General features: G+C 38.0%; 1 protein-coding gene across 1 annotated transcript in view; it reads right to left on the reverse strand.

The window, feature by feature from the left end:
• Positions 1 to 6892: 6892 nt before the first annotated feature.
• tmem121ab (transmembrane protein 121Ab) overlaps positions 6893 to 18087 on the reverse strand; it is a 95790-nt gene continuing 84595 nt past the window's right edge. Inside the window, exon 2 of the mRNA XM_022684492.2 lies at positions 6893 to 9956. Within this exon, the coding sequence (XP_022540213.1) occupies positions 7899 to 8852 (954 nt within the window). The 5' untranslated portion in view covers positions 8853 to 9956 and the 3' untranslated portion in view covers positions 6893 to 7898. The remainder of the gene's footprint in view (positions 9957 to 18087) is intronic.

Consider the following 18087-nt stretch of genomic DNA (forward strand, 5'->3'; position numbering starts at 1 on the left):
GCTTGGTCCTGGTGGTACCAACAGAAAAGATGGACGACTGACTAGCTAGTCATGCACTCTCCTTGGGCTGCAAACGACAAACAGATCAATTGATCTTAAAAACTGGGCTGAGCAATCATGTTAAAGTGAATGTGCACAGGCTGTAATTGATGTAGGTTCTGTGTGGATATAGGACATGAGTGCATGCAGGTGATTAGTGTTGGAAGTGAAGACACCCAGTGGCATTAGTCACGCGCGGAACTGCTGCGTTAGTGCTGGAGATGGTCCAAGACACACATTTGCGATGCGAAATATAGATTTATGGCACATGGGAGAAAGGCGCCGGTGCTTTTAGTTCATGTGAAGTGTGGTGTTACGGCCTGAACCCAACTGGCTGAAGATTAAATTACTTTTCTGATGCTGCGGCGTTCCATTGTAATGCAGTCTATAAATCTGATTAAATGGGACATGCTTAAGATGCTTGATATTTGCTGCTGCATCAATCTTAACAGGAAGCTAGGTGGCCTGGGTCGGTGCTAATAGGAATACTCTAGTTTTCTATTCCTAATCTTGAGCTCATGCATCTGCTTCATACTGAGAAATACCAAGGACCATACTGTACCCCTATACTGAGAAAAGGAGATAAATCTTAAAAAATGTCTCATATAAATGTCATATAAATATTACATCTCTTATAATTGAAGATGTTGGCTTTTATTTTGAAGGGGATTCTGTTGCATTAGCACATTGTTTGCAACATAATTTAGGTGGTTTGATGTAAATGGTGTAACAACTCTGATTTCTATATAGTGTACTATTTAAACTCTCTAGTAAATGTCCACGTCTTCTAAATTGTGCAATGTAGAGTTAATAATAGTAAAATACAGTAGATGCCAATTGGAAAATAAAAACCCAACAGGAAGTATTTGGCCTTGCAACACTCTGCACATATTTTTTGCCCAAAATCTCAAACCTATAGTTTTTTTTTAAGGCATCAGACAATATATTCCCAAATATTTGGCCTAATACTTTTCTTATGTAGCTTTTAGAGCTTTTCAGACATACTGTGACCATAGCCACAGTAAACAATTCCTACTTAAACTAAACTATTTTTATATGACAATTAAATATCTATTCATAAATACTAAAATTGATATTTGACAAGCTGAATGAATTCCTCTTTAAATATATTTGTCAATGCACTTCCTTCTGTTTTCTAGACTCTGGGAGCCAGGATTGGACAAAAAATTCAGAATTAAATTGAGAATTGAGTTCACAAACAGTAAGCAGAATTGCTATTCAAATGTAAATTGCAGCATGTAGAAAGAAATTCAAAGAAATTCATAATACATAATTATGAAATATTTAACAACAATGATTTACAGTATATATTACATATGATAACATAAATTTAATAAAACATATTATTGTTTAGGGCACAAATTAACATTAAAAACTGTAATAACTTTCAAATTGTGGAAAATGATTGGACAGCACTTCATTTCCCAGAATACCTTCAAAAAAGTTGTTTAAACATTTAGGCCATTTGAGGAACTGTTAAGCATTGGCTGTAACATCTTTAACCTGTAATGTATTTTAATAAATGATAAATTATTGCTTTTATCATCGTTTCATTTGTGATATGTGATAATGTGATAAGAATACATTTTTAAATGGCAATTATTTCAATTTTGCTTCTTGTAATTCCAATTCAAAATCAATTCAACATCCTGTAAGGTGGAACCAATTCAAATTTAAATTAATTAATTGAATTGAATTAAATTCTGAATTCTGCACAGCCCCGCTGGGAGAACATTAGACGAATATAGAAAATAGGGTAATAATCAGTGTAGGCTCATCCAGATACTAAATATAAAATATCAGCACAGCTCTGTTCAGAAATAACAACCACAGGCCTTTTCACCTGGACCGACCCCGGGGGAGATGGAGCTTGTACAGGAGCGCTGCAGGGCTGCAGGTTTCTGTCTCGTAAGCGCTGCTGTTGTGCCTTTGACAGAGCACTCAACCTCAGGTCACTCCAGGGGTGCAGACCATGTTAACCCAGTCTGCTGTGCTCTGCTGGTGGTGGAAAGTTTTCACATTTTTAGTCATGGCTAAACTGTTGAGGATCAGTCTGGGTTTGTGTTTAGATTCTGAAGTTCTTTACTTTGTTGTACCTCACATTTTATTGATGTGCAGACTTCATTCCTTCCAAATATCACCATACCAGGCCATACAGTGCTTGATTAAGACATTTAATAGTTTTTTTGTTTGTTTAAAAAATAATAAAATCAGCAAAACTGCATATATTATAACTCTACCAGAAGTGTTTGTAAATACTACATAAAATACAGATTTTGTCATTTTAAATTAAGAAGTAGTAAACAGTAACAGTTGTGTCTTCCATCAAGGTACTGAGGTATGTTTAAACTAGTGTTGTCACATTACCAAATTTACGACTTTCGATACAATACCTGCCTAAATAATAAACAATACCTCGGAAAAAAAGAACAGGAACCAGGAAAAGTAATGGAATAACAGATAATTGAACTTTTAATTTTAACTTAATAAAATTTTTATTGCATTAAGTTATGTCAGAGCTGAACAAAAATAAAATAATTCTCTGTTACAGCAGCTGAGCTTCATGGCCAAGTTATGAGGAAAAAAAACGTGTTGTCCTCTTTATTTTCGCTGACTTATTTTCTGGACAGTTATTTGGCCACCTCAAGGTTTTAAGACAGAAACATAAGCGTGTCAATGTGCTCTTTAGTCAGTCTAGTGTGTCTAGGACTGCAGTTAATGCCCATTATTCTTTAAATAAATCTGCAGGTCTGTCAGAAGGATTTTTGGCTAAGTTGGAGGCGCTGGCTCTTTTGGTTTATATAGGTTTAAAGCATCGTTTGCAGACCGGTTTTGATGTGTTCACGGGGTAACCCTGACTGTCAAATGTGTATGCAAAATAAATCCATACTTCGCTTTGTGTGTGTAGTTTTTTACAAGCTGAGGACGGTCTGCAAAATTGCTCCTATTAGCAGCCATGCTACACGTTCTCTTCTGACTAAGAGAGGAGACAAGTGCTGGAGTGCTGCGTGCGCACACTGCCCCCTTGTGGCACTCTTTGTAAATACCGCTCTTATTTTAAAACATGCTCATCATTTAGCATCGGTACTAAATAAATGGGGTATTGTACCGTTTTTAAAGACGAAGTATTGAAATACATTTTTAGTATCGGTATATCGTGCAACATTAGTTTTGACTCCTGAGAAAGGTCTACAACCCTGCTTTGGAGAGCTACCTTCCAGCAGATATTAGCTCCAAATGCTAATCAATCGCACCTGATCCATATAATTACTGCCTCCAGGAGAGCTTGAATGGGTGTGTTAGATTTGGGATGGAAATATAGCCTGTAGATTATTATCCTTTTGTAGAAAACCACTGGCAGCATCATAACCCCAAATGCTTGACAGATCTGCCCGCATGCTTCACAGCTGGTAAAGACTTCTTTTCATGACATGCAGTTACTTTTTTTATTCAGATATACCTTTTCTGATTGTAGCATATACTAGATAGTGTTCTATTTTGACCCCAACAGTCCAACCCTGCACCTGAGTTCCCAACTTGTCTGGCTTGTACACATTTTGTGGTGTATATCATGAAGTTATATCTTTGATCTACAGTGAAAAAGTGCATATCTGGTGTATATCTGGTCAAATTGCTATAGTGAGGACAGAATTCAGTCCAGTTACAGAAAATAAAAGAAAAGGAGTCTGTGACTAGAATCAGCATCTAGCAATTCTGTCATACTCTTCACAGTGGACTTTGATAAGCACAGATTTCAGATTTAACAACTGAACTGAGAGAATGGGAAACTCTATTATTTTGTTTATAAAAGCAGTCATGAATATGACTTCTCTTAAATACCTTTTCATTATTTTAATGAATGGCAGTTCTGCTCTGTTTGGTGTGTCTTTAATAAAGGTTTGCATACACTGCTTGTAGATATTCTGTAGTTTACTTTTAAAATTTATGTCTCTGCAATCGTCGCCCCACAGTGAAACAGTGCAGCTAAACATTCATCCAAATACTTGCCATTCTTTGGGGAATTTTGCTTTGTCCGTCTTACCAGAACTTACAGAGTCTAATTGATATTTCAGATCTCATCTTGACCTCCACAGTTCCCCTGAACCGCCATTCCTGATAACATTGTGCACTACAGAAAACATAAGCAAAACACTGACCTGTGGGCATTAATAACTTCTATTTTTAGAAGGAGCCCATGTATATAAATTTAGTTTTTTTTGCGTTTTGCTCTGTGAAAAGTTAATTTTAAAACTGTTCAGCATTTCAAGGCTGTTAACAGACAGTGAAATGCTGCAGATGGTGTGATTCCTGATACCTCCAAAATTGCTTTAATCCCCTGTTACTCATTTATCAATGGTATAATCCCCCCTCGGTGGGCGCTGCTGGAATACTGAGAAGGAAGTTATTTTCATTTAAATGGATGAGCTCTAGCCTGGGTTCTGGCGGCGTGACAGTAAGTGAATTTACTGTTTTGTAGGGCAGAGGATATTGAAGTAGAACAGGAAAACAGTGGACGAAATGACTATTTGGCATGGCCTGCTGATTGTGGAGGGGAGTTCGTCAACACACTACTAGATCTCGCTTCACTGAGGCACTGAATTAATGCTGTTGAAATTGGATGTTTTGGGTCTAGAAAGAGGTGGCAGGATTGTTTCAGTCAGTATTTCTAAGTATTACTATATGGAGACAATACAGTATTTATATTTAGAATTATTATATTATGCTTTTGCAAAGCTCAAATACATTTTTTAGCATAAAACATTGTATTTATGACAATGTATTTTATTGTATTTATTATAAAAACAGAGAGAACAGGATGGATGTAATATTATATTTCTGAAGTTACTAGTTGGCTAGAATTATTCATACAATCTGTTTAATGGCAAAACAATACCAGTTCCTGTCCCATATCTTTGGCATGTCAGTGTATATTATGTAAATTATTTGCTTAGTTGAATAATTAAAACAATCTACTTAATCTACTTTATTCAATGCATAATCAATGTGCCATCATTAAATCTTCTGCGGAGCTGTGACTGTAATCCAGCATATCTGGTCAAATTGCTTCAGTAAGAACAGAATTCAGTCCAGTTACAGGAAATAAAGATAAGATAAAGAGTCTATGACAAGAATCAACATCCAGCAGTGCTGTCGTACTCTTTACAGTGGACTTTAATAAGCACAGGTTTCAGATTTAGCAACTGAACTGAGAGAATGGAAAAGACTATTATGTGCTTATTAAAGCCGTCATGAATATGACTTCTCTTACTTACCTTCATTGTTTTAATGATTGATAGTTCTGCTCTGTTTAGTGTGTTTAGTAAAGGTTTGCATAAACAGGGGTGATTTATTGTTTTGCAGACATTATTATACTGTTGCGATTGATGGAATATGCTATATATACATGGATACCGGCATCAACGTTAGATGAATGATTAGCTACTCAGCCCACTTTCCTTCACTTTTTAGAAGGTCATCCAGATATTTTTAAATCGGTTAAAGCTGGAGCAGCAACTGTAAGGAACTGCATCAATATTAAAATTCATTACTTATTTTAAGGGGTCATTCAAAGTATGTCAGTAATGAGAAATGTGACCTGAGACTGTGAAATTAGACCTAATTACATTGGCCAAGAATTGCATGGCCAATGGTTGATAGTTGTCAGCCTTGATGTTTTTTAATCAAGGTTTTTTGTAGGTTTTTGTATTAAACGTTACTGGCTAGAATTTCCAGAACTTCATGACTGCATATGTTACTGATATCAATATATCAAATGTAAATGTGACCCTTACTACTTCTGTGTCTCAAAAGCAATTCAAAACAGATTTACCATCACAATTAAACTGTTTATTGTATATTATCACTGACAAAAGCCAATTACAGCAAAGCCAACTGGCTAGCATATTGAGCTAACTAAGCCTGTCAAGCTCACAGAGGATTTCTTTGCAGCCCATATGCTTATGAACTACCATTAGCCTAACTAGATAGGGTTCTTTTTTATGACCGTATATCCTCAAAGTTAAATATGTAAAATCAAAATCCTTAAAGTGACAAAGTATATAAAAAAATTATCAGAGTGACAACAGAAAATAAAAAATCTAAGTGAATGTAGGTGATAAATAATAAATGAAAACAGAACCTTTAAACTAGCAGGCTGTTTGTGTGCCTACATGTCTGGAGCATTAAGAATGTTCTTTCATTGCCTGGCTGTGTGATGTATGGTAAGCCTTTATGGTCGTTTGTTCTGTGGAAAAGTGTGCTGTTGTTGAAAGTCGTCAGTTTGTACATCATCAATAATGGGTTATCTTTCCCCATAGGTTCAACGGGTTGCCCATTTCATTCTAAATCCAGTTCACAGGAGTGTGGTCTGTGCATTAGCCTCTGCTTCCCTATAGCCCCCGCTATAAAATATTCCTGCCGCTGTTGCTGCCGCTGACCCTGTGGAGGGAGGCACAATTCATTTCCTGATGATTTATGAATGGGTGCCTCAGAAAGCTGGGAAAGGTTAGCTCGTGATGTGGCTACAGGTAATTTATTGTTACAAAGTTTGCCATTTTCTTTCTCTCATTTCTCTTTTTCTGTCTTTTCTTCAATACTTTTTTTCCTGGCCACAATTTAATCAACCATTGGTGACATTTATCACATTTAGCCCACTCTGACAAGAGCGATTTGAATAGGGAACAGGATGACAGTTGCTGTCACAGTATCCTGCAATGGATTTCCTCATACAGCGTAATTACCAACCATTATTACTCAGTACCTGCAACTGCAGAGTGAACTGCTTATCTTCCCAATGCCATGAATAATTCAAACACAATGATCCAATGCTCTTTTTTATTAAACACCCTCCAACATAAAAAGTAAAAAGCACACACTGGCACATAATAATAATAATAATAATAATAATAATAATAATAATAATATTTTTTTCTCTTATGTTGTTTAACCAAATAAGGTCTGCAAGTGCATTCACCGACTCCAAGGCTTTTTGTGTGAGGGAATGTACAGCAAGATATATTATAATAGTTCATAATAACTGTCCAACTTATTTATATATTTTTCTCTCTCTCTATGTTTTTCTGTTTGTATATCACTCTTTAATGTAAGATCCTGTTATCAATTCTGTAATTAAAAATCCACACACTGGCCTACACACGTTCCTATATGTACAAGTGTATGTAAGTAAATACACACACGCTGCAGTACCTGAACACTGCCAGTAACGGTCCATAGCTATTTTGTTGAGTTTTGTCCAACATTTGACCATAAATATTATTTTAACACAAATGGACATTTGGGATACTTGCATTCTCTCAGAAATAAAGCAAAAAGTACTTTATCTGCCTCACTTCTCCCACCCTAGACCTTTTCACAAAGTCCATCTGTCTCCCAGGAGCTGATTTAGAGAAATGCTAATATATACTGGTATACTGGTCAGGTATGCAGCAAACGAAAAGGCAGCATTATAAAAATCCCACATTCCTCAGTGTTCTCGGGGGGGAACATGTTGAGCTGCAGCCACTCAGCCGTCACTGAGAGGAATCTATTCACGCTGGCAAAATACGGCAAATCAGTCAGTAAAAATCTCTTTCTTGCACCTCCCCCCCAAACATCTGTTCGTCAGAGGTGCTCATGTAAACGAGTTTCAAAGTTGTCCTCATTTTATTATATCTTGATCCAAAACTAGAAAGAGTAAAAGCTCAAAAATGATACAAGCAACACTATGTGTCCACAGTACCCAGTCATTCAAAAACCCACGACTAGCAGTTCACTCCAAGTCTTTCATGCATTCCAAGATGAAACCTTCTAGGATGAATCGATCACGAACCGTGACTTGGTCATGTATCAATAATCTCTTGAACTGGTGTAGGTTCATGTGGAAGGCTTGTGGCGTTTGGTAGGGCTTGTCCATGTCCCACCGAGTTCTGCTGGATCTCCAAGGGAATGCCGGTTGCGTTCTCTCGTGCTGCTGGAAATTCGCGACACTGTTTCCGATATTCCAGGAAGGTACAGGCCTTGGTGGCTATTGCCACCACGTTTTTGCCAACAAAGATGGTGGAGACACGGCTGTCCTGAAAAAGCACCATGTTGACGCCGCGTATGAGGATGGTGACCACGTTGATTGTGACCAGGCTCAGCATGGGGTACAGCATCATCTTTTGGGGGGAGACGTGTTCCCCCTGAACACTGATCTCACTCAGTGATACACAAGGAAGGATGAGCAGAAGGATGTAGCAGTAGAAGAACATTAGCCCCTCTGCCCAAATGGGCAGCCCTGTTCGCTGGGGTTCCCACAGGTTTGCCTGGATGTCTAGAAGGTCCAGCAAGTCCAGGGCTACCCAGAAGAGTCGTCCCCTCATGTCCTCTTTCTTCCTAAACGTCCGAACGTATTCCATGCTGTCCAAAGCTACCAGGACTAGGTACAGGCCTGGGACGCAAACTGATAAAAGCAAAGTCAAAGCCTTTCGTGCCACCGTCTCAAGACTCTTGCGGTCCGCCTTGCAGTTTTGGAAAACGAAGTAGAGCTTGATCTCCAAGACGAAGATGTAGAGGAACCAGAGGATCATGGCGTAGCCGCGGCGGGCTGTCCGAACTTCAGCGCCCACCCAGACCGCTACATAGCGGAGGACTATGAGGAAACACACGTCCCCAACAAGGACAATGATGCAGACGCCAATCTTCCTTGGCCCCTGGTTCTGTTCCACCAGGTAGGCATCCATGAAGGCCATGCTGGTCATGATGACTATAGTGGTGAGACAGACATGTCGTTTGTCCGGTGGTGGCAACACCATGGCTAGGGCCACCACCACTGGTGCTATCTCACTGCTATGTCGTCCCTCTTGTGCACTGGCTCTAGGGAGTCCGCTTCCAATTACTTAGCCCAATTCTTTTCACTCTATTTTGCTTGGCTGTGGGCTCTCTCTTTTTGTGTAAAAGCTGATTCCCATTTCTACAAGGCTGAAATACGTTCCGGTAAATTGAGAGACTCCTTTTTATATATCTAATCCTTGAGAGTGAGCATGACTATGAGAGTCATTTGTCTTTCTTGCCAAGCAAAGGACAGAGGCAAATAGGTTTTTTTTTTCTGTAGTTACAATAATTCGGTTATGGAAAAGTCAGGCCTAGATTACAAAAAAGCAGGACATTCAGCGTTTTTCTGTTACAGTGGAGTCTTTATTTCTCAAAGAGATGCAGTTCCAGTTTGAAGCAGTATAAAATGAATCTGAGTTCAGGCAGAGGTTGGAGCTGAACTGCTTTGCAATGGAAATGCGAGTGTGTGAGAGAGGAAAGCCAAGCTGGGTTTTGGCAGGTGATTCCTCTCTGGCTCACTGAATGGAAGAAGCTATCTGCTCATTACTCACTGAGGTTCCATTGATCCCGCTAGACTACTGAGACTGCAGGCCAGCCACGCCTCAGCATTTATGGACAAAATGCCATGATTTTCCTGCATCCGGCCTGTACAAGGAGAGTGAGGGAAATCCTTAGTGGGTATACACCAGATTGAGTGCGTGAGTGTGTGGGTTTTGGGTTTATAAGTGTCTGGCTGTGTAAAATGAGAAGGAAGCTGAGAGGATGCGAGTAAAAAAGACGTCCGCTGAGTCAGTCGGATGAGTTATCAGACAGTCTCCAGAAATACAGAGAAATATATAGACTGTTCAGGCTGGAGGTCCAGCAAAATGGCCAGGCAGTCTTTGAAGGTCAATGTATATTAGGTCCAGAGACTTGTGTGAGCGAGACTGGGCAGCACTGGACAATTGACTTTTAGAAGACCAGCCATTCATCACCCAGACACTGTTACAGCAGCTCCAAGGGCCAGAGTTCATCCATGGCATCCACAGCAGGAGGCTCTCTTACTGGACTCCAGTCGCATCCTCATCGCTCTCGCCTGAAGCAGCCTAGAAGAAAGAGAGAGAGAGGAGGAAGAGGCATGTCAGCACAAAGCTGATTAAGACTGCTAATGGCCAAAGGAACACACTGCATCAGGGTTATTGTGTCAGATAAACTGGACACAGTCATTTCATTTGTTTTTCAGGAAACACTTCAGTGCTGAGGGATTTAATAATGGCCATGTAAAGTCCTGCCCTCTAACAAAAAGGGTCTATACTGTACTAAACATATATACACTTTGACTTATTATAGTAGTGGAACCCTTTTGGTGGTGTATAGAACCATCTTTTGAAGAATCATATACAAACACATATACATAAACATATATATTTTCGAAAAAAACAAAAAATAATAAGAGTTTAACCAGACAAAGAAAAATGAACGCATTCTGTGCTTCTTAAATAGACCCCTTTTTTAAGGGTGTCCATAAGCCTTATATTCGTAACCAATCATTTGCAATTAAGAAATGAATTGGGCAAATTAAGCCTCACCCAAAGCACTTTCATTTGGTATTACACATCATAGTCTTTTGCACAGCAACCTCATCAAGCCAATAGCTGTAAACTACATTACAGAGCCAATAACTGCTAATTGACTTGCTCCAGATTGTTGTACATTTCTAAGCAGTAACTGGGGGAAATTAAGCATTTTCAAGAGCATTTTTTCCATGGTTTGTGTGTAATACAGTGATGTATAGTGTCATTCAGTCTGTATTTTAGCCTGTGTTAATCAGCATGCGCTTTCATAGTTTTTTCTTTATGCAAAGTAATCATTTCATTTAAAGTTTGTCCCCAACTTCCTCCCATTATTTACTATTTGTAAACACAGCATTGTAACTGTGAGTTGAAAAGTTAGATTACTTTTAATTTATTTTAAAACATGGATTAAATCTCATAACTCAAAACATTAAGTTTAGTATTCATAATGTTTTAAGAGTTCAGTGATCGATATTTGGTGGAATAACCCTGGTTTTTAATCACAGTTTTCATGCTTTTCATTCTTGGCATTTTCTCCTCCACCAGTCTTACACACTGCTTTTGGATAACGTTATGCCAAGCCTGGTGCAAATATTCAAGAATTTCAGCTTGGTTTGGTGGCTTGTGATCATCCATCTTCCTCTTAATTATATTCCAGATGTTTTCAATTTGGTCAAATCAAGGAAAACTATAATTTCTAACAGGCATTTTAAACATGGGCAAACTACACAATCCTGCATTGTCCTGACTTGTGCTGTGTAAGATTTGCACATGATGCACATCACACAATAATTCACATCAGTCTGTGGACATGTTGCCATTACCAGTCAATTACTTATAGCTTTTTTAAAATTGACACATGAAATGTAAATTGTCAAACAGAATGTATACTTAACACCAATAAAGGTGCTATATGAAATGCTTTATTTATCTCTGTCATTGCATAACAATGTAGGAATAAGCAGCCAGTCTGCCAAAACTAGCTTGTAAAGGCTTAATCAGGGATTTACAAGAGCATTACAATCAAGAGCACACTCCACCCTACTGCTCATAGTATTAAAAAGGTTCTGTATAAAAAGGTTACAGTTAAATGTTTTTCAATGAAAATAAATTGATATCTACATATACTAAGCAATATTAGCTATCTTACCAACAAATGAGAAAACATCTCTTAAATGTATTGAATTTATGCGACATGTGAGCCCACACAGTTACAGTCTGCCGTTATATTTAAAGTTAGGTGTGTGCTCTCTCCACTGATGCATGACAATACATTAATTATAGGCTGCTATACAGGTGGATGGGTAGAAAAAAAAACACACTCTAAAAGATTATCATGCTTCCTGCATATTTTCTGGCAGTTAAACACTAAAATGCTGCAAAATGTGTCAAAAAGTTAAACTGGAAACTTTCTTGCTTGCTGCATCTCTCTTTCTCTCTCTGTCTCACCATGTCTCTCCTGAACCTTTACTTCCTGTGGAGACTTTGGAAAGCGAATCCCCCCACCTTCCATCATGTGGATGCTCTCTACAGTCCATCTACAGAAGATCTGGTGTGGGAATTGCAACATCTCTGTTCACAAGACCCTAGATCACAAGATCATTGGATTCTCTGTTCACTGCATCATAGACCTTTACGCCACATGATGCACAAAACCACAAACATTGTGAAAGATTCCACGCATCCCTCTCACAGAGTCTCACTAATGCTGTCTGGAAGAAGATACTGCAGCATCCAAGCCATCATTGCTTGACTCTGCAACAGCTTCATCCCCCAAGCCATCAGACTCCTTAACAAACATATATATATATATATTGTAAAAAATTAGAGACCACTTAAAATGATGATTTTCTTATAAACCTCTGGAATATAATCAAAAGAAAGATGGATGATCACAAGCCAACAAACCAAGCTGAACTGCTTAATTTTTGCACCAGGAGTGGCATAAAGTTTTCCAAAAGCAGTGTGTAAGACTGGTGCAGGAGAACTTGCCAAGATTAAACTGTGATTAAAAACAGGGTTATTCCACTAAATATTGATTTCTGAACTCATAAGGTTTTATGAATATGAAGCTAAAGAAATACCCTTATCACTTTTATCTTTTATTTTTACAGTTAGTGCTCGTAATTAAGTCCATACTTTAATCTATGAATAAAAAGTTCCTTATGAAACACAAGTTAAAAACATAATCGATTCACATCCCTGTATTTACTTGTTGGAAAGTAATCCATTTCCCAGCCAACAAACTAATTTGGGGCTCACAAGGGTTGGAACATGGTCTCTAAATGTGGGTTTATATATGCTTTGTTACTGGAACCCATTATTACAGTAGATAATAATCTCACATGGTCTCATCTAGGCCCTGTATGCAGAAGTACAACTCAAATGGTGCCCATGTTTAGTCCATCCTGTTCCAATCACTGACCCTAATGGGACCCATCACATGGATGGATGGATGGATGAATGGATGGATGGATGGATGGATGGATGCTTTATTGATCCCACTTAAAACCCATTAAAACTTTCTGTTTCCAAGTTCTGCTGTTCATTCAGGCCCCACATGGGAATGTTATCTTAGTTCAAGGAATTCTGCACCACCCATTTTTCTTTTTTTAAACCATACTTTTTTTCTTGTTTCTAAAAAAAGCCTTGTTTAGATGTTCTGTTGCTGTTGCACCATCACTCCAGTATCTACATTTTGTCTCTAAAAGTCTTTTGCACTCAAAGAATAGTTTTATTTTGCCTTCTTAGCAAACTAGACCATGCAAGCCTTTCCTTCTAAATTCACAGACAGATATCAAGCTAAAATATAAATGCATCATTACTCCCAGATCCATAAAAAGCTACTTTTATTTTTACAAAGTGAAAGATCTGCTGTACAGAGAATGAAAAGGAATGTATAGACTCTGGACTTTTCTTACATAATAAATCTTACAATCTCAGATTCTATTTCATATATTAAGTTTCAAAGTTACCGTATCCATTAAAGCCTCAAAGGGTACCATAAACAGAAACGTTCGTCCTTCTTAGAAAGCTTTAAACTCTACTCATTTGCATGGATCACATTAATTCATGCTGCTGTATCTCTAAGTTTAATCAGTCAAGCTGCAAATGTATCGAACCTTGCTCAAAGGTCTGCCAGGACTGACCCGTTTAATATTCAAATGCTTACTTGCTGGAGTTTGTCTGACAGCCAAGGTCTCCAGACGTCTAATCAGCGCACTGAGCTGACATTTGCAAACATTTAACACAAATAATGAAGACTAGACACAACACACACACCCCGACAGTTTCATTGGGGCATTCAGCAACAAAGACATTTAGCCTTGTTCAAAATGACTTTCTGTCAGACTTTTCTGTTTACCTCTGCTCACAAGGAGCATATCTTTTTGCACAGCTCTTCGAGGTATAGATGCTGCTATCCACACCACTAGTGCATCTCAAAAAATTAGAATATCATTGAAAAGTTTATTTATTTCAGTAATTCACTGATCTGCCATCAATGCGGCATTACTAGTCTCCTTGCACACTCATACGCTTTATGCCTAGGGGTCAGAGTTAGGCTTGAGGGGGAGGCGGAAATATTAGGGGTATATTGCCCTTCAAACTGAGATTTAATAAAGACACAATCCAAACAGAAAGCTATAAGAAATCACTGGCAAGATGGCGGCACAAGCAACCAAAGAAACCCACAGGTATATTCCTTCTTGAACAATTATGATAGCCACTATAATCCATGACTTAATGTGTAGTTTCAACATGTTATGGCCATTTTCTTCATTACTAAATGACTAAATACAACAAATTGCTAGTAGAAGCTAGCTAGCTAAATTTGTTAAATTGTGCAACAGACAGCAGAGACTGTATCATATAAAAATAAAATAACAGCTAATAAAGGTTAATTTCAGTTTACCATCACAGAAGTCTTGAATAATAGGGTTTAAGTTTAAATTATAGTAATCAGGATTGGACAATAATAATACATTCTTTTACTACCTGCCTTCTTTTTAAAGACATGCAGTGCCTTAAAATGAGTCTAGCAGCTAGTTAAGGAACTTTAGCACGCCACTGCTATCACATCAGCCTGGCAGGGTTGCCTACAAGTTTTTAAAGGGTTGTCCCTGTTTTTAGGGGGAGGATTTCACCCTTTCCTGTTGTAATTCTGTTCTAAGAGAAAGGTTTACATTTGAAAACAAGGGGTAGGTGATCAGCCACAAGTCTTTTGAGCCACTGTTAACTGTAACTGTTTAGTCTACAGTTTGGAGTTTGGAAACTTATTTCTTTACTTTTTTTCTAAATGCAAATGTAAAAATACTGTTATATATGCATTAAAGTAGCACATGGAAATTAGCTCTTTTTTTACATTTCTTGGTAATAATTAATGCACCTTGGGTTTGAACTTCTGCACTCTTCTGCATTCTGTTCTTTTTTAGAGAAAATGCATTTAAGCAGTCTATCCACGTAGGACTATAATTAAGTTACAAAGTGAGCAAAAGCCCCAAACATTCCTGGTACCTCTGAAAACTTTTTTTTTTTTTTTGCTGAGGCTAGCATCAGTAACAGTTTCTGGCAAAGGCAACACAAGCATATCTGGTGTCCACATGTGCCTTCCCTCCAATTAAATTACTCTGCCTTATTTAATCAATCAATTAGTTTTAAATTATCCACACCACTTACTGTATATGTTAAGGAGCAGGCCAACTGCATTTTCATATAAAGAAAAAAGCTGGAAAAAGCCTGACCTGCAGAAGGTATGAATGTATAAGAAAATGAAAAATGTCCTTCATTATATGCAGTTCCACCAGGAGGGCTGAATCTGGACTTTGCTTCTGCTAAACCAATATCTGCAGGTTTGTTTAAGCATGACCGCTGTTCTTTTTTTCTTTTTTTTTTGCTAGTGGGTATTCAAGATTCAAAGATTCAGTTTGTCATCTGCACAGTAAGAAAACAGTTTTTCTTGTACAATGAAATTCTTTCCTTGCTTCTTGCCAAGTATGCTGCATAAAGAGAAAAATAGAAAAATACAATAAAGCAAGAAATAATAAACTAAATATAGTATACCACACGTTATGCTGATGTTTAATAAACTAACATTTTTAAAGCAATGCATCAACTATGTAAAAAAGTGTCATAAACATTTTATAAATGAAACACAAGCTTACAGTTAGATAACTAACAGACTTTTTGAACAGACTGTAAGCTTGTGTTAGTTTAACAGGAGCAGCCAAACATTTTATAAGACTTTTGGAACCGACTATTTAAATCTGATTTAAGTCTGAAGTTTCCTTGTACATGTTTATGTTCATGTTTAAAAATCTCAACAATAACTTAACTTTAAATGTTTAAAAAGTTTAACAATTGTTTTAAATACATTATTCAGACCAATTGTAGGTCTATTCTTCTCTCTAAACCTAAATATAGTTTTGTAGCTATTCTCAACAGTGTGTTTCTGAACATCCACGAAAGACTTATTAATGCTGTTTCTTATTTTCCTGTTTTATACGGTGCATCTTTGCAAATAAAGCAAATATAAACATGGAAGAGATTAGGGGACATTCTTGGTGTTTCTGGTGGGTTTGTTGCTCAATGATTAGCTAGCTACATTATAGAAGCATGCTAACAGGCCACATCAATAAATGCCCACACTATTCAATTGTTTCTCAAAATTCCCCACTGCTAGAAATTCTGCAGACTAGGAATGAATAGCACAGAATCAGCCAAACAGAAAACCAGAGCTAAAATCAGGGTAAAAAAATCATGTAGTGCAAATCCTGGCTTTAGAAACCACAAGCTGTCCTTCAGCCGCCAAGTTTGGCAGCGTTTGACAGGGGCAGACCTCGCTAGTGGGTGGCAATTGGTCACGACTAAATAAGAGGGAAAATCGTGAAAAATAAACAAGCAGGATTTAATTATTTTTCCTCTGCCTGCAGGGGTTAAAAGGAGTGAGCTGTGCTAAAACGGCTTATTTGAGCTATTACAGTGTGTGCTGTCAGCTATACAGCAGAGTAGGAGACGTTTTCTGTCATGTCTGACTCTGAGGCTTTTTAACAGTGGATAGAGAAGCAGATGGGCGGCTGAAATCTCATTTCTGTGCTCACCAGTCCTGTCAGAACATGGTGAAAAAAAGCAAGAAAGAAAGAATGAAACATAAACTACTGAAGATTACCTCATGAGTGGATCAATAAGAGCCCTTAGCAATCAGAACACATAGCCTTTAAGCTAATGATGTAATTTACCTGCCTAATCCATTCCCACTCAGACTCAAAGCACTGTGTTTAACCGTCTTTTGACTGAGACTGAGACATTTTCCCGTATATTTCATCTCTGTTCTGCTCTTTTTCAGCACAAGCCCTCCCAGCAGATCTCACATTTCATATCATTCCTTTTTGATGGCGTGATATAGCTCAGAAATCGATAGGCAGGAAGAAAACAATATGCTGTGAACTTTGGACATTTTATTTTTTTCTTCCTTTTGCAGCTGAAATTTAAATACGCTGTCATTCATGTTTCTCGCTTGAGAAACTTGAGAGGACAGGAGGAGGCACCGGCTGTCAATGGCAGAATAATTGATATTTCTGTTTGTTTATTTATTTATTTACTTACTCACCTATTCACTTTTTTTTGTCAGGCCATTCAGAGAAAAAACAAAAGAGCCTTTTCATCTCAAGTCAAGGGCACTGCTTAGGCGTGGAGTTCTTTGGCAGTGTGCTCTTTTCGCCCCGCTTTTTCTCTCCTTTGGACAAGTAAAGTGTTACGAATGAGAGGGTGGACGTAAGTGCAGATATATTACAAGTATTTTTAATAAACAAGATAAATGAAAACAAACAGAAAACAAACACGGGTATCGCATAAATAAAGAAATAAACCCTTAGAAGTAGAATATTGAACAGAACAAAACTAAGTATGACTAAACAAACAAAACACTGAATAACTAGAACACTAGGGACACAAAATAAAATAGGTACACTTACTGAATTAACAAAACAACAGACCTGGATTCAGGGAACATAAATTCACAAAATACAAAACTTGGATATACAGACAACAAAGACACAAAAGACTCCACAAGGCAACACTCATACAAGAGGCTATTTATACACAAGGAGGGTGAAGACAGGTAATGAGGGGGCGGGGTTACAAACAAGACACAAGGTGACAACACTAATGGCTAGGGCTGGGCTAGGGCGGGGCTAGGGTGGAGACAGAACAATAACAAAACAATGCCATGTGCTCAAAAAAGCACATGGCTGGAAACACAAGACAGGAAAACAGGGCAGGAGCACAGAAAACCAAAAGAGGGAAAAACACAGGACAGACAGGCTAATATGTGACATAAAGTCCCTGAGAGAGGTTGAATACAAACCCCACATCCAGCCTGCGGCGAAGCTCGGCTTTAAAAGAGGAAGTGCTCCTGCTGTGTTCTGTCGTTCTGCTGGAATCTGAATTATGGCGAGGTCTCCACAAGCTTTTTTTGGAGTCAGTGAGGGATTGTGTGAGATGCAGGTGTTCGCCAGCAGGGACGCCGCCTTTCACGTGGTGCTTTCAATCTCTATTCTATCCTCACTGCACTAATGACTGCAAACAAGTTCTCATTTAGTTTTACACTGAACAGACAAACTACCCCGTGATCAATTTTCTGAAGATAACATTTTTAATATTCATG

Source organism: Astyanax mexicanus, chromosome 1 (genome assembly GCF_023375975.1).
Source record: "Astyanax mexicanus isolate ESR-SI-001 chromosome 1, AstMex3_surface, whole genome shotgun sequence".
Classification (NCBI taxonomy): Eukaryota; Metazoa; Chordata; class Actinopteri; order Characiformes; family Acestrorhamphidae; genus Astyanax; species Astyanax mexicanus.